The sequence below is a fragment of the Papio anubis genome, chromosome 2, assembly GCF_008728515.1.
Source record: "Papio anubis isolate 15944 chromosome 2, Panubis1.0, whole genome shotgun sequence".
Taxonomy (NCBI): domain Eukaryota; kingdom Metazoa; phylum Chordata; class Mammalia; order Primates; family Cercopithecidae; genus Papio; species Papio anubis.
The window spans coordinates 21,592,796-21,619,368 of record NC_044977.1 but is presented as its reverse complement, the minus strand read 5'-3'; the positions used below and the strand labels follow the sequence as shown (position 1 = coordinate 21,619,368).

The 26,573-nt window shown below is 44.3% G+C and overlaps 3 protein-coding genes and 1 long non-coding RNA gene across 8 annotated transcripts in view; 2 read left to right on the top strand and 2 right to left on the bottom strand.

Annotated features, from left to right (window-relative positions):
- Positions 1 to 8,859, bottom strand: part of CEP97 (centrosomal protein 97) — a 66,771-nt gene extending 57,912 nt beyond the window's left edge. For both annotated transcript variants that reach the window (XM_017955088.3, XM_009199354.4), the window contains exon 1: positions 8,651 to 8,859. The gene's annotated coding sequence lies outside the window, so the exon portion shown is untranslated. The remainder of the gene's footprint in view (positions 1 to 8,650) is intronic.
- A 381-nt stretch (positions 8,860 to 9,240) lies between these two features.
- On the top strand, positions 9,241 to 15,024 carry RPL24 (ribosomal protein L24). The gene is made up of 6 exons (XM_003893873.4): positions 9,241 to 9,366; positions 9,481 to 9,556; positions 10,115 to 10,225; positions 13,206 to 13,342; positions 13,621 to 13,684; positions 14,900 to 15,024. The coding sequence occupies exons 1-6, from the start codon at positions 9,362 to 9,364 to the stop codon at positions 14,978 to 14,980; spliced, it is 474 nt and encodes a 157-aa protein (XP_003893922.1). The 5' UTR covers positions 9,241 to 9,361; the 3' UTR covers positions 14,981 to 15,024.
- LOC116273711 lies at positions 9,724 to 19,187 on the bottom strand. Its single transcript, XR_004182031.1, has 2 exons — positions 19,073 to 19,187; positions 9,724 to 11,116 (listed from the first exon to the last, which is right to left on the bottom strand). It is a non-coding gene; the product is annotated as an uncharacterized LOC116273711 (long non-coding RNA).
- Positions 17,944 to 26,573, top strand: part of ZBTB11 (zinc finger and BTB domain containing 11) — a 40,955-nt gene continuing 32,325 nt past the window's right edge. For 3 of the 4 annotated variants that reach the window (XM_009199347.4, XM_021933992.2, XM_003893872.5), the window contains exons 1-3: positions 17,944 to 19,895; positions 24,310 to 24,545; positions 25,158 to 25,389. In XM_009199347.4, coding sequence (XP_009197611.1) covers positions 19,586 to 19,895; positions 24,310 to 24,545; positions 25,158 to 25,389 — 778 coding nt within the window. In that variant the 5' untranslated portion in view covers positions 17,944 to 19,585. Of the gene's footprint in view, positions 19,896 to 20,154; positions 20,400 to 21,173; positions 21,226 to 24,309; positions 24,546 to 25,157; positions 25,390 to 26,573 lie in introns of those variants that run through there. The other variant, XM_021933993.2, reaches the window with a different exon arrangement.

Sequence of the window (26,573 nt, the reverse complement as noted above, 5' to 3'; positions counted from 1 at the left end):
CCTTCCCCCTTCCCTTCCCCCTTCCCTTCCCCCTTCCCTTCCCCCTTTCCTTCCCTTCCCTTCCCAAGACACAGTTTCACTCTTGTTGCCCAGGCTGGAGTGCAATGGTGCGCTCTCAGCTCACTGCAACCTCTGCCTACTGGTTCAAGCAATTCTCCTGCCTCAGCCTCCCAAGTAGCTGGGATTACAGGTGTGTGCCACCATGACCAGCTAATTTTTGTATTTTTAGTAGCGATGGGGTTTCACCCTGTTGGCCAGGCTGGTCTCAAACTCCTGACCTCAAGTGATCCTCCCGCCTCGGCCTCCCAAAGTGCTAGGATTACAGGCATGAGCCACCATGCCTAGCCCTTTATTTATTTATTTAAATATTTATTTATTTATCTATTTATTTATTTATTTATTTTTAGAGACAAGGTTCCATTCTGTTGTCTAGGCTAGAGTGTATGATCTTAGCTCCAGTGTGGCCAGGCTGGTCTCAAACTCCTGACCTCAAGTGATCCGCCCGCCTCAGCTTCCCATAGTGCTAGGATTACAGGCGTGAGGCACCATGCCTAGCCCGCCCTCCCTCCCTCCCTCCCTTCCTTCCTTCCTTCCTTCCTTCCTTCCTTCCTTCCTTCCTTCCTCCTTTCCTTTCCTTTCCTTTCCTTTCTTTTCTCTCTCTCTCTCTCTCTCATTCCTTCTTTTTAGAGACAAGGTCTCATTCTGTTGTCTAGGCTACAGTGTATGATCTTAGCTCCAGTGCAGCCTGCAGTTCTTCGACTCATGCAATCATCCCACCTCAGTCTCCCAAGTGCCTAGGACTACAGGCGTGTACCACCATGCCCAGCTAATTTTTTAAATTTTTTGTAGAGATGAGTCTCACCATGTTGCCCAGGCTCATCTTGAACTCCTGGCTTAAAGCAGTTCTCCCACCTCAGCCTCCCAAAGCACTGGGATTACAGGAATGAGCTATCCTACCCACGAATCATTTTTCATAAATGACTTACACACAGTATTAGTCAGGGTTCTCCAGAGGGCCAGAACCAATAGGAGATATCTATATCTATATATCTATATATAGAGAAAGATACATAGATATAGATATATGGGGATTTTATTAGGGGGAATTGGCTTACACAATCACAAAGGTGAAGAAGTCTCACTAACAGGGTGTGCAAAAACTGGAGAACCAGAAAAGCTGGTGGCTTCATTCCAGTCCAAAAGCCTTAGAACTAGGAAAGACAAAAGTGTAGTCCCCAATCTGTGGCTGAAGGCCTAAGAGTCCCTGAGAGGCTGCTGGTGCAAGTTTCAGAGTCCAAAATCCAAAGAACCTGGAGTATGATGTGCAAGGGCAGAAGAAAGATGGCATCCCACTCGAGAAGGCAGCAAGAGAAAGAAAGCAGTATGTGCTGAGTATCCCCCTTCTTCTGCCTGTTTTGTCCTAGTTGGGCCAGTTGATTGGATGATGCCTGCCCACCTTGAGGGTGAGTCTTTCCCTCTCAGTCCACTGACTCACAAGTCAATCTCCTCTGGAAACACCCTCACAGACACACCTAGAAACAATGATTCAGCATCTAAGCAACTGTCAATCCAATCAATTTGATATCAAATATTAATTATCACACCCACTAACTCCACCTTCAGATTATTTTACGGCAAATCTCAGATATATTACTTCTTTTTTTTTTGAGATGGAGTTTCGCTTGTTGCCCAGGCTGGAGTACAATGGCCGTGATCATGGCTCACTGCAACTTCCACCTCCTGGGTTCAAGCAATTCTTCTGCCCCAGCTTCCCAAGTAACTAGGATTACAGGTATGCACCATCACACCTGGCTAATTTTGTATTTTTTTAGTAGAGATGGGGTTTCACCATGTTGGTCAGGCTGGTCTCAAACTCCTGACCTGAAGTGATCCAGCCACCTCAGCCTCCCAAAGTGCTGACATTACAAGCATGAGCCATCATGCCCAGCTCAGACATGTTATTTCATCTGTAAATATATTTAGTGTGTACCTTGAAAAAATAACTGAAACATAGCCACAGTACAATCATAAAACCTAAAAAATTAACAGTAAATCTTAATAACAAAAATCCAGTAAGTACTCTAATTACCCCAGGTCTGTCCAGCTTATTTAAACAGGGCTTAAATGAAATCCATACATTGTAACTGGTTAATAACAAAGTCACTAAATTTTTTTTTTTTTTTTTTTTTCCTGAGACAGGATCTTGCTCTGTCACCCAGGCTGGAGTGCAGTGGTACAATCACATCTCACTGCAGCCTCAAACTCCTGAGTTCAAGCGATCCTCCCACCTCAGCCTCCCAAGTAGCTGGGACTACAGGCATGCACCACCATGCCCAGCTAAATTTTTTTTTAGATTTTGTAGTAACAGGGTCTCTCTAGGTTGACCAGTCTGGTCTCAAATTCCTGGCCTCAAGCTATCCTCTGGCCTTGTCCTCCCAAAGTGCTGGGATTACAGGCATGAACCACCACACCCTGCCCAAATTTCTTGTAATCTAAAGGCAGAGCCAGCTTCAAGTTGTGTGACCAGTGCAGTTGCATAGGGCACTGTGCTAAGGAGGGTCCCATATTTGAGGTTTAATTTTCTGCAGTTGCTGTCTTGAAAGTCTAATTCTATCTTTAATTTTGTGTTTTATCAGTGAAGTAGTACAAGAGAACAATAGAGCATGTGCCTAGGGCTGGTGTCTCAGCTAACGTGCAGTCTCGCTTTCTGCTGCTTTCCCAGCTGCCTCCACAGGCTGAGTCTGCAGTTCCCTGACAATAGCCTATCTTTCCCCTCCCCTCCAATACTATGGCTGCCCTCCTCCTTCCCCCAAGCTGGCAGCACCATCATACATTCTGCAAGTGACTTGATGCCCACCCCAGATCCAAGTACAAAACACATCCAAGGGGGGTTACCTGTCCTCTGTTGGTTTGGCCAGGAGAATAGTGGAATGAAATGGTTGGTTAGACTTTCCTGCCCCCAGCCAGGGCACTGCATGTTGGTCCAGTGGCTGGCTGGAGGGGGAACTCAACAGCTGGTGGGCCATGTGGGTGCATCAAATCACCTATGGCCCCTGGATACCAGTGAGTCCTGCACTGGCTGAGTAAATGTCCTCACCTGACAAAACATGATGTTAAATAACAAATGAAAAAATACTATGAAAAGTGGAGAGATAGATTGCAGAATAAAGGAAAATGCCTTATATTTTGGTATCTTTAATAGCACCTTTTTCTCGGTCTTTTTTTTTTTTTTTTTTTTTTTGAGACAGAGTCTCGCTCTGTCACCAGGCTGGAGTGCAGTGGTACGATCTCAGCTTGCTGCAACCTCTGTTTCCTGGGTTCAAGCAATTCTTCTGCTTCAGCCTTCTGAGTAGCTAAGACTATAGGCACCCACCACCACACCCAGCTAATTTTTGTATTTTTAGTAGAGATGGGGTTTCACCATATTGGTCAGGCTGGTGGCGAACTCCTGACCTCATGACCTGCCCGCCTCAGCCTCCCAAAGTGCTGGGATTACAGGCATGAGCCACCGCACCCGGCCTTCTAGGTCTTTGAAAAAGGGACCTCACACTTTCATTTTACATTGGGCCCTGCAAATTATTTATGTAGCTAGTCCTGTCTATAGGTGGGGTTTTTTTGTTGTTTTTTTGAGACAGAGTTTTACTCTGTCCCCTAGGCTGGATGGAGTGCAGTCGTGCAATCTCAGCTCACTGCAACTCTCCCTCCCAGGTTGAAGTGATTCTCCTGCCTCAGCCTCCCAAGTAGCTGGGACTACAGGCACCTGCCACCATGCCTGGGTAATTTTGTATTTTTAGTAGAGATGGGGTTTCACCATGTTGGCCAGGCTGCTCTCAAACTCCTGACCTCATGTGATCCCCTCACCAGGCCTCCCAAAGTGCTAGGATTACAGGCCTGAGCCACTGTGCCCACCCCTTCTCTATACATTTTAATATCTATCTCTCCTTTCAATTCACGTTGTTGGAAAAATTTATTTATTCTGTTTCTCAAACACTAGATTTTGCCAACTGCATCCCTCTGGGGTCATTTCACATGTTCCTCTGTCACCTGTATTTCCTACAGGGAAAGTTACTGTAGTAGTTAGATATAAAGGCTTGATTAGATTTAGAGTTTTTATTTATTTATTTTTTGAGATAGAGTCATACTCTTGTCACCCAGGTTGGAGTGCAGTGACTAATCTTAGCTTCCTGCAACCTCCACCTCCTGGGTTCAAGTGATTCTCCTGCCTCAGCCTCCCAAGTAGCTGAGATTACAGGCACCCGCCACCATGCCTGGCTAATTTTTTTGAATTTTTAGTAGAGATGGGGTTTCGCCGTGTTGGCCAGGCTTATCTTGAACTCCTGACCTCGTGATCCACCCACCTCGGCCTCCCAAAGTGCTGGGATATCAGGCATGAGCCACTGCGCCCGGCCTCCCTTTTAAAGCACTTTCTGAAGTCAAGCCTGATTCAGGATTGCAAGCCTTCAGAGAACTATGGTGGTAAAGTCTAAAAAGATAGAATCCTTTCCACACCTGAGAAGGCAGTATTTTTAGAAGGAAACACCAGACTCACGCTTAAGTCACTGCAAAGGCATTCATGTTTATACATTTCCGAAATTGTCTTACTTGAATTTTATGTGACTTTTAGGACTGTTAAGACGCTTCCATAAATTTCTATGAGGTTGCTGTTATGGATCTCTATCTTCTTTAACCTCATCTGCTCAGCCTCCTTCAATTTATTATTTTCCTCCATTCACCTATCCTTTAAATATTAGTATTTCCTGATTCTTTTTTTCTTTCTTTTTTTTTTTTTTTTTTTTTTTGAGATGGAGTCTCATTCTGTCACCCAGTCTGCAGTGTAGTCATGTGATCTCACCTCAATGCAAACTCCAATTCCCTGGTTTAAGTGATTCTCCTGCCACAGTCTCCTGAGTAGCTGGGATTATAGGTGCCTGTCACTATGCCCAGCTATCCTGATTCTTTTTTTGATGACTTACTCTAGGCACCATTTCTAGGGGTGGTAGACGCAGAAACATACTATCCAGATCCCCCTTCAAGCAAGGGCTTGCTGCCTCACAGTGGGCAGCATGAGCAGCAGCATCCTCCAGCTATCAGTAGGGCCTGGCTCAGCTGCTGAGTACCCCCTCACTTGAGGTCGTGACCTCCCTGGGGCAGCCCCCATGTAGTGACTGAGTAAGGTAGAAGTATAAAGAGGCTTCACCATTTAGCCCAACACAGAACACTCCAACAAACAATAATTGTTCCATAGCTCCTGGCAGGGTTGACTGAGGTTTATTGATTGATTGATTGATTGCAGTGGCACAATCATAGCTCACTTCAGCCTCAAACTCCTGTGCTCAAGCAATCCTCCCGCCTCGGCCTCCCAAAGTGCTGGAATTACAGGCATAAGCCAGCATACATGGCCTGACTGAGGTTTAGTTGGGTCTATAACATATACGACTTCTTTCTCTGCCTAACACTGTTTTCTCCCCCTTCCTTTCACAAGACTTGATCTGTAACAAATATCTTGAACCCCAAAGTCAGTCTCAGTAACTGTTCCTACAGAAGCCAGCTTGTGACAGTAGGTGATATTATCCCACATATTCTGTCACCATAAGTTCATTACTACTAAAATATATCCTTGGCTGGGCATGGTAGCTCATGCTTGTAATCCCAGCACTTTGGAAGGCTGAGGTAGGCTGCTCACTTGAGTCCAGTTCAAGACCTGCCTGGGCAACATGGTGAAACCCCATCTCCACTAAAAATACAAAAAATTAGCTGGCCATGGTGGCAGACGCCTACAGTCCCAGCTATTCACGGGGCTGAGATGGGATGATCACTTGAGCCCAGGAGGTAGAGACTGCAGTGAACCCTGATCGTGCCACTGCACTTCAGCCTGGAGCCAAAGTGAGACCCTATCTCAAAAAAATAAAAAATAAAAAATAAAATAAATCATATTACAAACACTCTTCTGAACATGTTTAACTTCCCACTACACAGTTGTACCTTAATATCCCTATCAGCATCTTGAACCTAGCCTTTTCAAAATTAACCCTTTCAGGCTGGGTGCAGCGGTTCATTCCTGTAATCCCAGCACTTTGGGAGGCCGAGGCAGGTGGATCACCTGAGGTCAGGAGTTCGAGACCAGCCTGACCAACATAGAAAAACCCCATCTCTACTAAAAATACAAAATTAGATGGGCATGGTGGAGCATGCCTGTAATCCCAGCTACTTGGGAGGCTGAGGCAGGAGAATCACTTGAACCCAGGAGGCAGAAATTGTGGTGAGCCAAGATCATGCCATTGCACTCCAGCCTGGGCAACAAGTCTCAAAAAAAAAAAAAAAAAAAAAATTTACCCTGTTCCGGCAAACCTACTTCCTTCCTCTTATCTATCCTCTCCTGACAAACCTACTTCCTTCCTCTTATCTATCCTCTCTTGACAAATGATACCACCATTCACCAAGTCCCCATTGTCAATTTTTCCTTACCTCCTATATTACCTATTTCTATGTTAACAAATTACTCCTCAAAATATAGCTTAAAACAACAAACATTTATAATCTAACAGTTTCTATGGGTTAGGAATTCAAGAGTGGTTTAGATGAGTGGAACTTGGAAGAGCAAGGAACAGGTTCTCCCTTAGATCCTTGATCCTGAAGGCACACAGATACCTTGATTTCAGCCTAGTGATACTAATTTTGAACTTACTGCCTCCAAAACTGTGAGAAAAAATGTATCTGTGTTGTTACCAAGTCCATAGTAATTTGTTACAGCAACTACAGAAAACTAATATAGCAGGGAAATATGTACAAATGGGTGAAGAAACTGTGAAGGGAAGCATACACTGTTCTTAGAGGGACAGAGGCTGAAAAGGGCACCAAGTTTGATTCAGTATTGCTCCATAAATGAAGAAAAAGAGAACAGAGTGTAGCTAAACCTTTTGCCTATGATAAAAGAGAAAGCATGGATAAAGTCAGCAATAATTTATGTAGTGTCAGAAGCTCTACTTTATGACACTGTATAATATAAATTCATTTAAGGGTCTCTCTCTGCAAAATTTCTCCCTATTCTAAGAGCATTTTGAGCACAATTTGTTTGTTATAGGAGTGTGTTACAAGGAACCCTGGCATACCAACTCAAGAAGGCCCTCCAGTAAAGAGTAAAATACTGCCAAAATCCCTAAGGCCCAGTTTCCTGCATTTCTTCCACAGAACCAGTCAGGCCAAACGTAATTTCAAAGAACAATAAAACAAAATCTTTCTAAAATATTGTGAAGGGACTATAAATTCTGAGGTTCTGTGGAGCAAAAAGGACTGCATTCCTTCAGATGGATCTTGGTTCCACTGGCTACCTAAACTCAGCTGTGCCTTGGATCTTGTAGAAGCCAGGACTATTTCCGAAAGATGTTTTGTTTGGGGTTTGTTGTTGTTTGTTTGTTTTGAGAAGGAGTCTCGCTCTGTCGCCCTGGCTGGAGTGCAGTGGTGTGATCTCGGCTCCCCGCAACCTCCAATTCCGGGGTTCAAGCGATTCTCCTGACTCACCAAAGTGCTGGGATTACAGGCCTGAGCCGCTGTGCCCGACCTCCCCTTTTTTTTTTTTTTTTTTTTTTTTTTTTTTGAGATGGAGTTTTGTTCTTCTTGCCCAGGCTGGAGTGCAGTGGCGCGATCTTGGCTAAATGCAACCTCAGCCTCCCCGGTTCAAGTGAGTCTCCTGCCTCAGCCTCCCAAGGAGCTGGGATTACAGGCACACGCCACCACGCCCGGCTAATTTTTGTATTTTTAGTAGAGACGGGGTTTCACCATTTTGGCCAGGCTGGTCTGTAACTCCTGACCCCAGGTGATCCACTCACCTCGGTCTCCCAAAGCACCGGGATTACAGGCGTGAGTCGCCGCATCTGGCCACCTAACTCATTCTTAATACTGGTTTCAGGCAGGGCGCGCATAGCGGCGGGTGCCTGTAATCCCAGCTACTCGGGAGTCTGAGGCAGGAGAATCGTTTGAACCCGGTGGACGGAGTTTGCAGTGAGCTGAGACCACGCCACTTCACTCCAGCCTGGGTGAAAGAGCCAAACTCCGTCTCAAGAAAAAAAAACAAAAAAGACTGGCTCCAACACATTTGTACAGTTTGCGTAACATTAGTCAGCCAACTTGTTAAGACATTCCAAATCTCTTCAACCAGCTATCTTACAAAACCTTTTTAGCGTGACTTGCATACATAGACAGCAGAAATCAATCATTACATTTGTTTCCTAGTCATATACTGCAGCCTCCCACAGAATTCAAGAATTGCCTCTGGCCACTCCTTGTCATACGATGAAATATGTAACAGATTGAGCCCTTGGCCTCCAAGCGGGGCTCCACCGACCCCCTCAGCTTCACTAGGCACCAGCTCCGAATTGTAGTTCTTAGGCGGGTACTTAATAGGAATTCTGGAAACTGAATGAGCTCATGTTTGCAAAGCCTTTGGCGTAATTCCCGGCACAGAGAAAGCGCTCAATGAATGTTAATTATAATTAATGCAAAGCGCCAACGTGCACTGTTTGATTCGCACAGCCTGGGAAACAGTTCGGTTGTCATTACTTTCTTATGGTTAAAGTATTCAAATGGTTAAACTATTAATTTGTTTGGTTGAGGAAATGGGCCAACAGGGAAGGCAAAATGTGACTTGTTTTACCTGCGGGGCATTCGTCTTTGGGTCTTTTTATGATAAGAGACAGGACACTTTTCTCTTCAGTTCACATTCCCTGCAGCCGGAAGATGGCTCTAGAATACTTGGCAGTAAAACAGAATGGGCCGGGCGCGGTGGCTCACGCCTGTAATCCCAGCACTTTGGGAGCCCGAGGAGGGGGATCACCTGAGGTCAGGAGTTCGAGACCAGCCTGACCAAATTGGAGAAACCACGTCTCTACTAAAAATACAAAATTAGCCGGGCGTGGTGGCACATGCCAATCCCAGCTACTAGGGAGGCTGGGGCAGGAGAATCGCTTGAACCTGGGAGGCGGAGGTTGCGGTGAGCCGAGATCGCGCCATTGCACTCCAGCCTGGACAATAAGAGCGAACTCCGTCTCAAAAAAAAAAACAAAAACAAAAAAACGGAGAGATAGAATGACTCAGAAACCAACTGTCTGACTGCCTTTTTGGCAGGCCCTCTGGGCCCGAGAATCCTCCAGCAGCCTCTGGAAGAAATCCGCCAGAGGAAGTCGGTTGTTACGGAAAACGAGATCTTCCGCCTCACGATGATACGTCATCAAGGAGCGCCGGGAACATCGAAGGATTTTGGGGGAGGAGATTTCCGGCCCCCAGCCCCTCCACGACCTTATAAGGTCTCTTCCCATGATTCTCTCTTTCTCTTCGCCATCTCTTCTCTTCCCGTGTATCCGTCGCCATGAAGTAAGCACGACCCGTGGTTCCCAATCCGCTTACATCCTCGGGCAGAACGCCTCTCTGTCGTCCCTGGCATGGCTGTAGACACCCTCCCTGATGGACTTTCACTTTTTGTTGCAGGGTGGAGCTGTGCAGTTTTAGCGGGTACAAGATCTACCCCGGACACGGGAGGCGCTACGCCAGGACCGACGGGAAGGTAAAAAGCCGCGTCGGCTTAACCTAGCTTCTTGTACTCCGAGGAGGAAAGGCTGGTCTAATTCGGTTTAGACGGGTTCATTCCCCACATCACCACTGACCTCTGGAACGCTTCGTGGACGCTCTGTGGACTGGTCGTTAGGACCAGACACCTCTAAGTGAACCAGCGTTGATTACTTACTGTGAGCCAGGTCGGACGTCAGGAGGGGTTTATGTAACTGATGTCCCTGTGTAAGGGAAATAACTGAGGTACCGAGATAATTGGTAGTTTCCCCTTGGAATCCCGGGATGGACAAGAGCAGAATGCTTCCCAGAAGGATGCACCACCCTGTCGTTTGCTATGAGTTTAGATTTCCTGCTCTCGAGAAAAGATTAAACGCAAGCACCTTCATAGTGTCGCACAGTTACCTGCCAGTTACGTGACAGCCTTTTGGTTCTTGTGGGCTTCAGTTTTGTAAAATAAGCCAGAACTAGCATATTGATCTTCTAAGGATTCCAAGCTCATTCAGCCTCTTGTATTTTCTATAAATAGGTAATTCCTTTGAATTTGTCACTCCAGGTTTTCCAGTTTCTTAATGCAAAATGCGAGTCGGCGTTCCTTTCCAAGAGGAATCCTCGGCAGATAAACTGGACTGTCCTCTACAGAAGGAAGCACAAAAAGGGTCAGTCGGTAAGTGGAATACGCCTTGATATTGGGAGCTATCTCTTAAGTTGTCTGAGCTCTCTGAACGTTGGTTTTCTGCTCTGTAAAATTAAATCAGACTGTATGCGAAAGAGTTCTTAAACTGTAAAGCATCAGCGAAATGCAAAAGATATTATAAACTGTCTCTATATATCTTAGGCTAGCAGCAACACCAAGTTGAAATTTTAAAGTCAGATAAATTACGTTAAGCACATTTGGGTTATAGGGCAGGTTGGAAAGGCTTAGTTTTCCAGTGGGAGGAAATTGAGAACTTAACCATAATTTGGTTTTGATTGGAGTATTTACAGGATTAGTCCTAACGTAGCCAGTCCACCATACTGGTTCATTCTCAAGACAATGGTTTTTCTGGTCCTTGTTAAGTGTCCTTTTAGCTGGGTTATACATGAGAAAAAGTTTGAGTGGCATGGTGGGACTGGTATTCAGTAGGCTTGGGAATACTTAGCACCTTCTGTATGAAGGACTTTTCTAGGTCTTGTGAGAAATAAATGCCATCAGACATAAAATATGTTGAAAGTTCAGAGGAAGGAGAAACTTAAAAGTGGATATGACACACCTGTTAGGGTGACCATTAAGAAAAAAACAGGAATTACAGGTGTTGATGAGGATGGGGAGAAATTGGAACCTTTGTGCATTGCTAAATATGTGGCAGCTGTGAAAAACCGTTTGGTGTTTTTCTCAAAAGGGTAAACATAATTATCCCAGCAGTTCCACTTGTAAGTTATACCCCAAAACAGTTGAAAGCGGGGACTCATAACTTGTACATCAGTGTCATAGCAAATCCGGGGTTGGTGGCAGCGGCTGTACTCTAGCTGCTCCTGAGGCCAAGGTGGGAGGATTGTTTGAGGCAACATAGGAGACCTTTAAAAAAAAAAAATGTTATTTAGATGGATAATGGTGATAGCTACACAGCGCTATGAATGTACCTAAGGTCACTATACTTTTTTATTGAGACGGGTTCTCTGTTGCCCAGGCTGGAGAGCAGTGGCAGGATCACAGCTCACTCCACCTCAACCTGGGCTTAAGTGATCCTCCCACCTCAGCCTACCCAGTGGTCCACAGGCACATGCCACCATGGCCCAGCTATTTTTTAAATATATTTTGAGGAGACAGAAATCTTTGCGATGTTGCCCAGTTTTGTCTCAAATTCTTGGGCTCAAGTAATCCTCCTGCCTTGGCCGCCAAAAGTACTGGCATTACAGGTGTGAGCCATTCTGCACGGCTAAATTATACCTTAAGTTAAAATGAAGCTGGGCATGGTGGCTGACATGCCTGTAATCCCAGCACTTTGGGAGGCCGAAACAGGCGGATCACGAGGTCAGGAGTTCAAGACCAGCCTGGCCCACAGAGTGAAACCCCATCTCTACTAAAAATAGCAAAAAAAATTAACCGGGTGTGGTGGCAGGCACCTGTAGTCCCAGCTACTTGGGAGGCTGAGGCAGGAGAATAGTTTGAACCCAGGAGGCAGAGGTTGCAGTGAGCTGGGATTGCGCCACTGCACTCCAGCCTGGGTGATGAAGTGAGGCTCTGTCTCAAAAAAAAAAAAAAAAAGTTAAAATGGGCCTAATGCAGTGCCTCACACCTGTAATTCCAGCACTTTGGGAGGCCCAGGCAAGAGGATCCCTTGAGCTTGAGCCCAGGAGTTTGAAACCAGTGTGGGCAACGTAGTAGCGAAGACCCCACTTTCTATTTAAAAAAATAGAAAACAGGCTGGGGATGGTGGCTCACGCCTGTAATTCCAGCACTTGGGGAGGCCAAGGAAAGAGGAGCCCTTGAGCTTGAGCCCAGGAGTTTGAAACCAACCTGGGCAACGTAGTAGCGAAGACCCAGTTTCTATTTAAAAAAATAGAAAACAGGCCGGGGATGATGGCTCATGCCTGTAATTCTAGCACTTGGGGAGGCCGAGGCGGACGGATTGCCTGAGCTCAGGAGGTCGAGACCAGCCTAGGCAACATGGTGAAACCTGGTTTCTACTAAAAATACAAAAATTAGCCAGGTGTGGTGGCAGGTGCCTTAATCCCAGCTACTTGGGAGGCTGAGGCAGAACTGCTTGAACCCCGGAGGTGGAGGCTGCAGTGAGCCAAGATCATGCCACTGCACTTCAGCCTGGGCAACAGAGCAAGGCTTGGTCTTTTTTTTTTTTTTTTTTTTTTTTTAAAAAAAAAAGGTTAAAATTGTCAACTTTACATTTTTACCACAATAAGAAAAATGTTTGTGTTGGTTTGAGACAAAAATATTAAGCAGGTAAATACTGCCACTTACTGTAGAAAAACTGCCATTTTACTGTAGAAACAAGATTTCATCTTTCTAAAAAGTTTAAAATTAGAATGTCTGTAAACCACCAATGTGCTTTATTTTTGTTAAAAGTTTTTAAGGTACTTTTGCATTTCTGTGCCTTAATAAACAATTTTTCAAATATACTTTGTTCTTGGACTTAAAGGTGCACTGCAAGATCTTTTTCTCATAAATACTGTAGTACAGGTTTCCAATATAGAATGTACAGGAAATGTTAGATTCCACAACGCCTTCTTAGACATATCCTACCTAACATTTGGTGGCTCTCCTGTCAAATCATTGTCTAACTTGAGTATTTCTCCTAGTGACAGTCCTTTGAGTTAAAACAGCTGAATTTGATAATTTTTTTCAATAAGTAAATTATTAAAAGTATAAATAGTCTTCATTTATACTATGCAGTTCATGGAATAACCATTTTCCTTAGAGTTCAATTTTTTTGTGTGTCTCTTTAAGGTAAAAAATGGCTAGGATTTGTAATAGAGAGCTTAATCCATAAGTGGAAAACGTTTTATTTTCAAATAATTGTATGAATTATTTTTTGTTGAATATGAATATTAAAAGACTTCATTTGCCCTGTCTTAAAAGACTTAATTTTTCCTCCCTCTAAATTCTTGAAGGAAGGTTCCTAAGTGTGCCCCTCATCTTTGTTTTACAGGAAGAAATTCAAAAGAAAAGAACCCGCCGAGCAGTCAAATTCCAGAGGGCCATTACTGGTGCATCTCTTGCTGATATAATGGCCAAGAGGAATCAGAAACCTGAAGTTAGAAAGGCTCAACGAGAACAAGCTATCAGGTGAGGAATGCTTTCATTATGAGCGTTTCACCTATTGGGATGGATTTTAGGTTTGGGTCTTCAGTAATTAAAGTTACCATATAGTCTAATATATTTTAAGGTGATTTGGTGGTTAATGAAAATTATTGACAAACTCTTTGGATTTAGCCTACAAATAAATGCAGGAGGGGAAGGAAGGAATATGGTCATTGTACTTGTGCAGTACAGTCTAACTCTAATAGTAAGTTGTACCACTAAGGAGTAAAGTGCTTTTGCCTTAAGTTATTTTTACCCCACAGGGCTGCTAAGGAAGCAAAAAAGGCTAAGCAAGCATCTAAAAAGACTGCAATGGCTGCTGCTAAGGTAATTATGGGGTTTCTTGACTTTCTTGAACAGTACAACAGGAAAATTTCTTTTTCCTTTTTTTTTTTCCCTCTCTCTCTCTTTTTTTTTGAGACGGAGTCTTGCTCTGTTGCCCAGGATATGGAATGCAGTGGCATGATCTGATCTTGGCTCACTGCAACCTCTGCCTCCCGGGTTCAAGCAATACTCCTGCCTCAGCCTCGCTAGTAGCTGGGAGTACAGGTGCACACCATCAGACCTGGCTAATTTTTTTTTTTTTCTTCCAGTAGAGAGAGGGTTTCACCATGTTGGACAGGCTGGTCTTGAACTCTTGACCTCAGGTGATCCGCCCACCTCAGCCTCCCAAAGTGCTGGGATTATAAGTGTGCGCCACTGCACCCAGCTGGAAAATTTGTTTTCAATCTAAATTGTGATAAAGTTTCACCGTTTTAAGGTATTGATTGCAAGGCTCAATTGGAAATGATGTTGGTAACCAATTAATTGGTTCAGGTCTCCAGAGGGCTCGTCCTCTCCATAAGCCAAAGTATCTGTTACTGTTAGGAATTGGGAAAAATAAAGGTTGGCTTTTGGTTTTTTTTCCCTTCAACACAGGGTCTCACTCTGTAGCCCAGCTGGAGTGCAGTGGCACAGTCACGGCTTGCTGCAGCGTCAACCTCCTGGGCTCAAGTGATCCTCCTGACTCAGCCCCCTAAGTAGCTGGGACTACAGGCAAGCGCTACCATGCCCAGCTATAATACGTGTTTTAGTTGAGATGGTTTCGCCATGTTGCCCAGGCTGGCCTCAAACTCCTGAGCTCAAGCGATCCACCTGCTTTAGCACCCCAAAGTGTTGGGATGAGCCCCTGCACCCTGCCTGGTTTTGAAAGTTACTATGGTTATCTACATTGATAACATTGAGAAAAGTTGAGTAAACACTGTACTGTTACTGAGAACTTTTCTGTGAGGTTCTGTTAGGATGCATTTCAGGATCCTACACTGCACTTGGTTGTGTCTCCTTACTTTCCTCCAATCTGTGATGGTCTCTTAGTCTTTGTCTTTTCATTGTAAAGATGGGCTTTAAATATTTAAGGGGAGTCACATTAAAAGATTGTCATTAGGAATGCAGTTAAATTACTAAGAAAGTGATCTAAGCTACATAAACAATCTGGATGTGAGAGATGGGTAATAATAGGGTAACAAAAGGTTTGTGGAGTAATATCACGTTACCTTTTTACAGGCACCTACAAAGGCAGCACCTAAGCAAAAAATTGTGAAGCCTGTGAAAGTTTCAGCTCCCCGAGTTGGTGGAAAACGCTAAACTGGCAGATTCGATTTTTAAATAAAGATTGCATTATAACTCTAGGTTGTGCTGGATTTTTTTTTTTTTCTTGTAACAGGCATGTTGGATTTACTTGGTCATAGGTGACCTAGTAAAGAATGTAAGACATAGGTATTATATTAAAAAGTCTATTGCTCAGGAATAATGCATCCTCTAAAGTAAGCCTCTTCTTGGAGAGAGGTTAAGCAAAATGATGTAAGAAGATGGGTATGGTCAGATGCTACCTTTGCTTGGCTGGGGTGTATGGGGCACATTACAAAAACTTCATTGCCTTAACTCTTTGGTTACAATGCTGTAAGTATTAGGATGTTGCTGGTGCAGGGTCCTATGCCTGTACCTGTAATCCCAGCATTTGTAAGACCAAAGCCAGGTGATCACTTGAGCTCAGGAGTTCAAGACCAGCCTAAGTGACATGGCAAAACCCCATCTCTACAAAAACATACAAAAGTGAGCCAGGTATGGTAGAGAGTGCATGTAGTTTCAGCTGGGAAGCTGGGAGTGTGGAAAGTGGAAGGATCACTTGAGCCAGGGAGGTCAAGGCTGCAGTGAGCTGAAATCGTGCCACTGTACTCTAGCCTGGGTGACAACAAGACCCTGTATCAAAAAAACAAAAGATGTACTTTAAAAATGATTCTCGTTAAACTACCTTTTCCCATGATAGACAAATTTAGTTTATATTGGTTTGCTTATAGTCATTGTTACCTCGCCTACCATTTGCTAATAGCTGAGTTGAAGGTGCTAAAAACTTACCAGCTATATTAATCTGCTCTTGCTTTCAGAAAGTAATGTCTAAATGAAAAGCACTGCTGCTTGAATAAAGAGTATCCTGGCCGGGCGCGGTGGCTCAAGCCTGTAATCCCAGCACTTTGGGAGGCCGAGACAGGCGGATCACAAGGTCAGGAGATCGAGACCATCCTGGCTAACGGTGAAACCCCGTCTCTACTAAAAAATACAAAAAAAAACCTAGCCAGGCGAGGTGGCGGGCGCCTGTAGTCCCAGCTACTTGGGAGGCTGAGGCAGGAGAATGGCGTAAACCCGGGAGGCGGAGCTTGCAGTGAGCTGAGATCCAGCCACTGCACTCCAGCCTGGGCGACAGAGCGAGACTCCGTCTCAAAAACAAAACAAAACAACAAAAAAAGTATCCTTGGCTAAATTCCCAGAGTAGTTTGTTGAGCTGGGGGCTTGCCACAGCCGTGTTAAATTACAAAAAATGTCTGAATAAACTGATATTCAAGAGATTTATTTACTTATTTTGAGATAGAGTCTCCTGGTGCCCAGGCTGGAGTGCAATGGCACGATCTCAGCTCACGGCAACCTCCATCTCCTGGGTTCAAGTGATTCTCCTGCCTCAGCCTCCTGAGTAGCTGGGGTGTTACAGGCACGTGCCACCATGCCTGGCTAATTCTATTTTTAGTAGAGACGGGGTTTCTTCATGTTGGTCAGGCTGGTCTCGGACTCCTGACCTCAGGTGATCCTCCTGCCTCAGCTTCCCAGAGTGCTGGGATTAACAGGTGTGCGCCACCACCTGCAGCCTGAGATTTACATATTTAAGATGTGATAAAATAGTAATCACAGCTTACATGTGAAGAATAGGCTTCTACTTCTACAGAAAGTAGGTCATTTTTACCTGCCAACCTGTGCCAACTTGCAAGGATACAACAGTGGACAAATCAGTCCTCTTTAGGGAAACATGATTTTACACATATACTAGGTGAGGGTATATAGTGAATGTCAATATTTTCCTCCATCCCTATCCTATCCAAGGTGATAGAATTTTTTTTTTCTAGTGCATGTTAACATTCAGACGTCCAAGTGTTATGGGTAAAATGAGTAAGTCCTTTTGAGAACCTGAAAATGTAAACTAAAATCAATATAAGAAAGGTAAAACACAGGCTTTTGCTCATAAAAGCAAAATGTTAAGATTTTGCATGGTGGCCGGGCGCGGTGGCTCAAGCCTGTAATCCCAGCACTTTGGGAGGCCGAGGCCAGCACTTTGGGAGGCCGAGGCGGGTGGATCACGAGGTCAGGAGATCTAGACCATCCTGGCTAACATGGTGAAACCCCGTCTCTACTAAAAATACAAAAAACTAGCCGGGCGTGGTGGCGGGCGCCTGTAGTCCCAGCTACTCGGAGGCTGAGGCAGGAGAATGGCGTGAACCTGGGAGGCGGAGCTTGCAGTGAGCTGAGATCGCGCCACTGCACTCTAGCCTGGGTGACACAGCGCGAGACTCCGTCTCAAAAAAAAAAAAGATTTTGCATGGTTAAGAATCTTTTTGTAATAATGTTATGTTTTATTTAGGGAATTACTGGGAAAATAAAGTCATTATACCCAACTTGAATGTAAAGCTATGCTTGCTAATATTTGGAGAATAAAATGGCCCCTTAAAGTATTGCTTTTCTGGGCTAAATGTTGGCTTTTAAGGAAGTGGAGCTGCCCATTCTCATTACCCTTGAGTCTTAGGTAACCTGGGACCCAGAAGAAGCTAGAAATAAACACTACCTGTTCTCACTACAGCAAGTTTAGCTTTACTCAGGAAGGCAACTTGGCCACTGGGAAAGCATTTTATTAAAACGTGTGTTTCTATTGGCCCAAGGGATAATGCGTGCATCAGCAGACTTGTCAGTGCTTACATACAGGTGGTGGTTTGGCAAAAAAGGGATTTTTTTTTTTAACTCTTCTACATCCTATCTGTATTGTTTACAGATTTGAATGTATTCACTTAATAAATGTTTAATATTTAATATCAATTAACTTAAAATGTTTATTTTTTTTTGAGACGGAGTCTCCCTCTGTTACCCAGGTTGGAATGTAGTGGCACAATCTCGGCTCACTACAACCTCCGCTTCCCGGGTTCAAGCGATTCTCCTGCCTCAGCCTCCCGAGTAGCTGGCACCACAGGTGTGTGCCACCATACCCAGCTAATTTTCTTATTTTTAGTAGAGACAGGGTTTCACCATGTTGGCCAAGATGGTCTCCATCTCCTGACCTCGTGATCTGCCCGCCTCGGCCTCGCAAAGTGCTGGGATTACAGGTGTGAGTCACCACGCCCGACCAAAATATTTGAAGACAGTCAATATGACAGGAGACTGGGGCTGGCTCAACACGTAGACCAGCTGCACAGAGGGTGCATTTGGTCTTCCGCTCTCACTGCCCCACCCCATGGGGGAAGAGGTACAGCTCCATGTTTAAATTCCTCCTTTGAGCTATAGTGGCAAACTCAGCAACTAAGTAGCTCTCAGGCCTGTAGTTTCTTTTTCTTTCGGGACTTGATGGCTCATGTCCCTGCACCTGGAATCTTTTTCAAGGATGTCCGGGCCATCTGGGAACTGCTGCGTGTACACACACACAAACACGCCCCTAACACCAGAGGTTGGGTGTATCATTCTGTTTTCGAGCCTACTGTATTCACCTGTCTGCCCCGTCAGCTACTTCTACAAGGGTCAAAGGGCCTCACCCAGAGACTACAGACCCCCTGGTGGAGAAGTGTACTGGCCGTTTCTGCAGCTGGACCCCTCGGCCTAAAATGTTCTGGCTTTAACAAAGAGGCGACAGTGTCCAACCCCAGTCCCCGAGGAGGGATGTCAGCCCTGGGCTCCTGTGAGCGCTGCAGATTCGTTCCAGAGAAGGGTGACCGGGGTCGCTGCTCCGGGAATACCAGCTAAATATCTGAATTAGCATCCTCAGCACGCGCTGGGAGACGCAGTTCAAGTCTGCTCCCCTTCTTGTGCCCTTATATATATTTGGTGCAAAATGGAGAACCTTTTCCCCTACGTTTGTGTAAAAACATATGTAAATAAAGCTTTATAATAGTGTTACTGACCCCCTTTTCCACTCGCAATAAGATTGACTATATATGCTGATCATTCCAGAAAAATCTCGACTCTTCCTTGAGTAGTCTGGAGCTAGCAGGTGCACTGAAAATGTTACAACTGTTAACTGAAATCTAAATTTCCATGTGAATGGGCTGTCTCTGGTCCCCTGTCCAGAGACTAATATTTTTCCAAAAGCCTGAAAATACGCTTTTATGATATCGGGAGTCTCAAGGTAAACGTAAAAACGGACTCCTTTACCCCTTCGGATGTCTCCCATGAACTCACAACTGGCCACCAGCTCCCCCTTCACGTGGCTCCTTAGAAAGCGTGGAAAAGGGAAAAATGAATAGAGAAACTGCCAGGACTTAAGATGTCTGCTTTGAAGACCCTTCCAGTTGCAACGAAGGGCCTACCCGCTTCCAAAATGTCCACCCGCAGTCCTGACGTCACTGGATCGGCTCCATCAAGCCAGAAAACGAGAGTGCGCTCCAATCAGGGCTCAGTCCCCGCCCTTGGCTTGCGTCACTTCCGGTGGTGCAGCAGCCATTTTGTCAGTCGCCAGCGGATCCCGCGCGCTGGGGAAGTGCAGTTCCCCCTGGTTACCAACTCGTCCCCTTTTCCTTCGGACTAAGGGAGCCGTCGAAGAGTGCTCGCCAAAGGCGCAGCCGTTTCTCCCTGCGGTGCTGCCGCTCCTGCTGCAGCCGCCCGTAGGTAGTGGGCCGTTTTTCTCACCTGTCCCTGACAGGCGCCCTCAGGGAGCCGCGGTCCGCGATGTCAAGCGAGGAGAGCTACCGGGCCATCCTGCGTTACCTGACGAACGAGCGCGAGCCGTACGCGCCGGGCACCGAAGGCAATGTCAAGCGTAAAATCCGAAAAGCTGCCGCCTGCTACGTGGTGCGCGGCGGGACTCTGTATTACCAGCGGCGGCAGCGACACCGCAAGACCTTCGCGGAGCTGGAGGTGGTGCTGCAGCCGGAGCGACGCCGGGACCTCATCGAGGCGGCGCACCTGGGTCCCGGCGGCACTCACCACACCCGGCATCAGACTTGGCACTACCTGTCCAAGACGTACTGGTGGCGAGGTGAGACCTGGCCCGCGGTAAGGGGGCGAGCTGGCGACTCGTTGCCTGGGCAAGGCTCGCCGGCGAGGCCTGTTTGCGCACCCACGAGTCGGAGGATCTCGGACGCCTCTGGGCGTCGGAGCTGCTGCTGCCAGGCGGAGCCGAGAGGGTGGGGGACGCGAAAGGAGCCGCACTTCCCACAGGAAGGAGGCCGGCGAAGCTGGGGGCGGGTCCTGGCCCAGGGTGGGACCAAGGGGGCTTCCCCGGAGGCCGGGCCTGCCGCGGGGAGGGGCCGGACGCCTGGGCTGCGCCAGGTCCGCCTCCTTGGGCGGCCCGTGGAGGCTGAGGCCCCGGCCCTCCGGAGGTGGCGTTTGGCCCGCGGCAGTGAAGGCTGCGGGGTGCACGTTTTCAACTCTGTGCTGACGTTTGGAGGGAGGGACTAGTCACCCGAAGCCGGGTCTCCCGTTTCTTTAGTGCTACGCTTGGGTTTTGGCGAGCAAGTATGAGCTGCTCTGGACACATTCGGTAGTGTTCCTCAAATTTCGTCGCTGCCGCGTAAATAAGGCATAACACAATTATTTGCAGAAGTGATAAGCAGTGATTGGGAAATCGCCTTGAGCGTTTTTTTAAGAACAAGAATTAAATGTAAAAGATATCAGATACTCTTTTTTTGGTTGGTTGGTTGGTTGGTTTTGCGGTGAGGGGAGGTTGGTTGGTTGAGTGGACACGGGTCTCGCCACGTTCCCCAAGTTGGTCTCCATCTGGCAAACGATCCGCCCGCGTCGGCCTCCCAAAGTGTTGGGGTTTCAGGCATGAGCCACGGCGCCCAGCTTGATATTCGTAACTCTGAATGTTTTAATAATCTTTCCCCTAATGTGAAAAACGCGTTTGGGAACTGTGTAGCATTGTATATACGCAGAAAAGATATGATTACTGTGACTTTTTGATTGTCAAAAAATAGAGCTCTAAAGTTACTTGACTCTTTGGGAACCAGTTGTAGGGGAGGAGAGCAAGTGCCTTGGCTTCTCAACCATCTTCCCTCTCCACAGTTGATGAATATTCAAACTGTCAGAATTAGTAACAGTTTACAGTCTCATTTAAGAAAGTTTTTTAGGAACAGTTCTGTCACTCTCCATATGGCTACGGAAAAGTTAATTCATAAGTCTTGGTTACTTCGTCTGTGAATAAGGAAATTACTGAATAGTTTCTAAATTATTTTCGGTTTATAAACGTCAAGTTTATTCGTTTACGGACTAGTGGATAATCAAATTCTTCCATTTATTTTCCATTTTAAACCAGTATCTGAATTAAATTCCTGTAAGGACAGACAAATGCGAAGAGTAAATTTGAGGTAATGAAGTAATCACTGCATTTTGTTTGGATGGGTTTGGGTAGACATTTGTTGAACAAATGTCTCACACTGAATACTTCAGAATTTGTTAAAGATGATCATTTTAACTATAGGTAATACTGCAAGCTTATATATGCAGGATATAGTCGTTAGCACTTGGCATTTATTTAACCTTCATAAAACCTTAATACTTATCTCCTTTTTTCCCTGGAGACAGAGTGTAGGGCGGCTTGCTTCTTGCTGCAGTGACACGAAAACAGCTCACTGTAGCCTCGACCTCCTAGGCTCAGATGATCCTCCCATTTCAGCCTCTGTTTTACAGATGAAAAAACTAAAAGCACTAGAATGTTAAATAACACAACAAAAGTCACACAGCTGACCTTTGTGATCTTACCCTTTTCTTAACCCAGTGTTATGTGGTATTTTGTGTTCAGAATTTTCTTTTTCTAAGTTGATTATCTGTGAGTGATTCCAATCCAGTTTTTTGTTGGTTTTTTTAATTTTTAGTGTGCGGTGTCTTAAAAGACAAAAACCTGAGACGATGTTTTATTTATTTATTTATTGAGACAGAGTCACTCTCGCCCAGGCTGGAGTGCAGTGGCGCGATCTCGGCTCACTGCAAACTCCGCCTCCCGGGTTCAAGCGATTCTCCAAAGTAGCTGGGATTACAGGTGCCCGCCACCACGCCCGGCTAATTTTTCTATTTTTAGTAGCGACGGAGTTTTACCATGTTGGCCAGACTGGACTCGAGCTCCTGACCTCAGGTGATCTGCTCACCTTGGCCTCCAAAAGGGCTGGGATTATAGGTGTAAGCCACAGCGCCTGGCCAGTACAACCTCTTTTGGTCTCTAAATCTACACTCATATAAATGCTTTTTGGAGAAAAGTTATATTTAATTCGAGCCCATTGTTTCTTTCTTCCTTTTTTCTTTCTTTCTTTTTCTTTCTTTCTTTTTTTTTTTGTTTTTGAGACAGAGTCTTGTTCTGTCACCCAGGCTGGAGCGCAGTGGCGCGATCTCGGCTCACTGCAGCCTTCACCTCCCAGGCTCATGTGATTCTGGTGCCTCAGCCTCCGGAGTCGCTGGGACTACAGGCGCGCTCCACCACAACTAGCTAATTTTTGTGTTTTTAGTAGAGACGGAGTTTTGCTATGTTGGCCACGCTAGTTGTCTGGAACTTCTTATCTCAAATGATCCGCCCACCTCAGCCTCCCGTGCGTGAGCCACGCCCCAAGCCCCACTGTTTCTTTATGTTCTGCAAAAACAAAAAGTCTCTGTAAACCAGTAAATTTGGCAAATTCCTAGGTTAAACAGGTTTCTTCACCGTAGAAGTCAGAGGTTCTGATATGATAATATCAATTGTATGTAGCTAAAATTTTTCTGAATTTATGACTTCAGTGTATACTTTTATAATCAGTGTAGGACATAATATAATTTGGAAAATATTGCTTGAATACTATATGAAGATTGAAAGTGTAAGGAACTTGGTGGCTGGGCAAGGTGGCTCATGCCGGTAATCCCAGCACTTTAGGAGGCCGAGTCGGGCAGATCACCTGAGGTCAGGAGTTCGAGACCAGCCTGGCCAAAATAGTGAAACTCCATCTGCTAAAAATACAAAAAATTAGCCGAGTGTGGTGGTGGAGGCCTGTAATCCCAACTACTCGGGAGGCTGAGGCAGGAGAATCACTTGAACCCGGGAGGTGGAGGTTGCAGTGAGCTGAGATCCCACCACTGCACTCCAGCCTGGGCGACAGAGAGATATTCCATCTCAAAAAAAAAAAAAAGTATAAGGAGCTTTGTATAATTCGGCATTTTAAAACACTTCTCAGGAATATAGTGTATACCTCTATCATTTTAGCTAATAACCTTTTCATTTGTACCTATTTGAAGATTTGAGGGTAATTTTCTGCCCTAGGTATGGACAAGCATGCTCTTGTATAAGTAGAATAATATACTGAAAATCCCGTGACTTCTGGAGGCCTAGCTCTGCCATTTTACTAGATGTGACTTTGGACAAGTTTCGTTCCTCTTAGGGCTTTATTTTCCTCTTGTATAGAATGGGAATTAATTGTTGTCTGTCTTACAAGGATGATAGTGGGGTGTGTGTGTATGTGTATATATATATATATAAACCTTATCCCTGCTCCCTCACCCCTACCCCAGCATGCCGGGAGCTAGAAGTTGAAATTCAAAATCGTCTTTTGTGAGTGGCTTGTATACAGTCAACCTTTGTTAGATTGCATATGCTATTGTTTCACACAACCCTAAAATCTCACAGCTTTTTTGAAACAAAAGATTTATTTTAAACTTTCATTACAAGTTTTGGTTGTAGTCCTTGTTCCAGGCTACAGATTGGTTTCAGCTTTTTTCATCTGAAATTCAGGTTTAAGAACAACATCCCTCTGGGACATGCTGTTCTTTGTGAGAGGGGACAAAGATCAGAGAACTGGTGCAAAATATTCAGTACCTCTTAAGGTTGTGTTCAGATATGGTACACATCATGTATGCAGATCAAATCATATGGTCAAGCCTAATGTCACTGGGGTGGAGAAGTATTGGCTTGAGCCATATTAAATTGTTAATTTGTTTGGTTTTGTTTTGAGACAGAGCCTTGCTCTGTCGCCCAGGCTAGAGTGCAGTGGCACATTCTCAGTTCACTGCAGCCTCCGCCTCTCGGGTTATAAGTGAGTCTCCTGCCTCAGCCTCCGGAGTAGCTGGGATTACAGGTGTGTGCCATCACGCCCTAAAGTGTTAATTTGCATAGGTCAAAAACAGGTGAATATTGGCAGTTTCATGTAGTTCCTCTTGCATGAAAACATTGCAACTCACATGAAAATGAGTGGAGCTATATAGTCATCTTATGATTGGAGAAACACATAACTGGGAATAAACAAAAAAAAATTACCTCAGCAGGAGAACATCATTTCTAACCTTATATTTTTTGGAAAAAAGTATATTTTACATTCTAATAAACTCTACATATTTTATGGGATATATACTGAAACATGTTAATGTACACAGATTAATATATTTTACTGTTTTCAGTTAACAGTATTAAATTTGACTTGTTAATATTTTCATTGTAGGTATATTGAAGCAAGTCAAAGATTACATTAAACAGTGTAGCAAATGCCAGGAGAAACTAGATCGATCCCGTCCAATATCAGATGTTTCAGAAATGTTGGAAGAATTGGGACTAGACCTTGAATCTGGAGAAGAAAGTAATGAATCAGAAGATGATATGAGCAACTTTACTTCATCTCCAACTACAGCCTCCAAGCCTGTAAAAAAGAAGCCAGTATCCAAACATGAACTTGTGTTTGTAAGTGGTACTCTCCAGTCAGCTTTAATATGTGTAACTAGTGTACTAGTATTTGCAGCCTTCATTTTTCTCGAACCACTAAGACTGCTTATTGAATAAGACAAAATGGCAATGTACTGTGTTATGTAAGCTGAACTGCCTCTTCATTTACCATAAATGTTCCTGTTATTTTTTCAGAATGAACTTACTAATAATTACCTGTTGGTTTGCTATTAATTATCCTCCCTCCCTTCTTTTGTGGTGATATATTGGTGCAAGTAGACAGATTTACATTTCTGGAAGCAGTCTCTGGGTTTATGCCCCAAGGTAAAATTAATCTGGCGAGGTCTTTGTTTTTCACCTGCATCAGTTTCATACATCATCACATTTCTGATCAGTAAGAAGAGGCAGCCAGAGGTGAGATACGGGTTTTCATTAGACCAGGTAGAATGAACATGGCAGAAAATAGAATAGGACAACATATCTTTTTATTTAAATACATAGGTAACAAAGAAAATGTCAAATTATTCATACCTAGTAAAAGGTAATATGTAATGTGTCTTGTTTTAAAGTTTGTTAAGGGTAAAAAATACAGGTAATATATTACTCCTGCTCTCAAACTTATTTTGACAGGTTGACACCAAAGGAGTGGTAAAACGTTCTTCTCCAAAACATTGTCAGGCTGTCTTAAAACAGCTGAACGAACAGAGACTTTCCAACCAGTTCTGTGATGTTACTTTGTTAATTGAAGGAGAAGAATACAAAGCACATAAATCTGTTTTGTCAGCAAATAGCGAGTATTTTCGAGATCTTTTTATTGAGAAAGGAGCTGTTTCCAGTCATGAGGCTGTGGTGGATCTTTCTGGTAAGGGTTTTCTATTACTCTTGCTTTTTGCTTGTAATGACATTCTAGAAGAGGGGGTTATGTGTGTCTTCCACACAGACTTTATGCCAAAGTAAGAGAAGCCCACTTACAGCAGTAGACTAAGCTGAACTGAAAAGGTTCTTTTTAGCAAGATTTCTGTGGTAGAGTTATGGAAAAGGGTGTCATTTCCTTTCACTACCTCTTAAGTGAGACAGTTATAGCAGAAGAAGAATTTCTGGGATTTAAACTGTTAAAAACAGTTTGAGCTAAATCCGTAAGTGCAACAAAATTATTACATTAAATGAATATGTTATTTAAAAATTGATTGTTTAAGCTAGGTGTGGTGGTGCACGCCTGTAGTCTCACCTACTTGGGAGGCTGGGATGTGAGACTCGCTTAAGGTCAGAAGTTCCAGACTAGTGTGTCATTGTACGTGTGAATAGCCACTGCTCTGCAGACTGGGCAGTATAACAAGACCCTGCCTCTAAAAATAAAAAGTAAATAAAAATTGACTGTTTATGTCTTATTTTGTGGGACATGTAATTGTAGAGTATTTTATAAGTCTTTTGGTTTTTAAAGATTAATTATTAGAGTTTAAGTTCAATAATCAAATTATCAATATAGAAAAGTCAAAATTCCAGGTTTTTTGTTTGTATCATATTATTGTTGTAAATAAATAGTTCGACTTTTGGCTTCACTAGAATTTATATATTGGCTTATGAGTCAATAAATGAAATTTAGGAAGAATTAAAATAGGTAGCATTATTTATACATTTTCTCATAATATAAAACTTGCTGTAACTTTTGAATTACGTACATCACTTTGAAGTATTTTTTCCTTTTTGAAACAAAAAAGTGACTTTATTCAGGTAAATTCTTAATTATTTAACCACTGATCCTTTTATGCTTTATTCTTTTTAGTCTTATCTCTTCTGGGAAGATACATTTTTTCTTAGCAGTGGCTTTATATTTAGAGAAAGCAATAATAACGGCCAGACACGGTGGCTCATGCCTATAATCCCAGCACTTTGGGAGACTGAGGCAGGCAGATCATCTGAGGTCATGGGTTTGAGACCAGCCTGACCAACATGGAGAAACCCCATCTCTACTAAAAATACAAAATTAGCTGGGTGTGGTGGCGGGCGCCTATAATTCCAGCCGCTCAAGAGGCAGAGGCAGGAGAA

Coding starts and splice junctions, on each gene's coding strand:
- RPL24 (XM_003893873.4), top strand. Junction 9,557..10,114: donor ACGCCAGGACCGACGGGAAG/GTAAAAAGCCGC, acceptor TTGTCACTCCAG/GTTTTCCAGTTTCTTAATGC. Junction 10,226..13,205: donor AGCACAAAAAGGGTCAGTCG/GTAAGTGGAATA, acceptor TTTGTTTTACAG/GAAGAAATTCAAAAGAAAAG.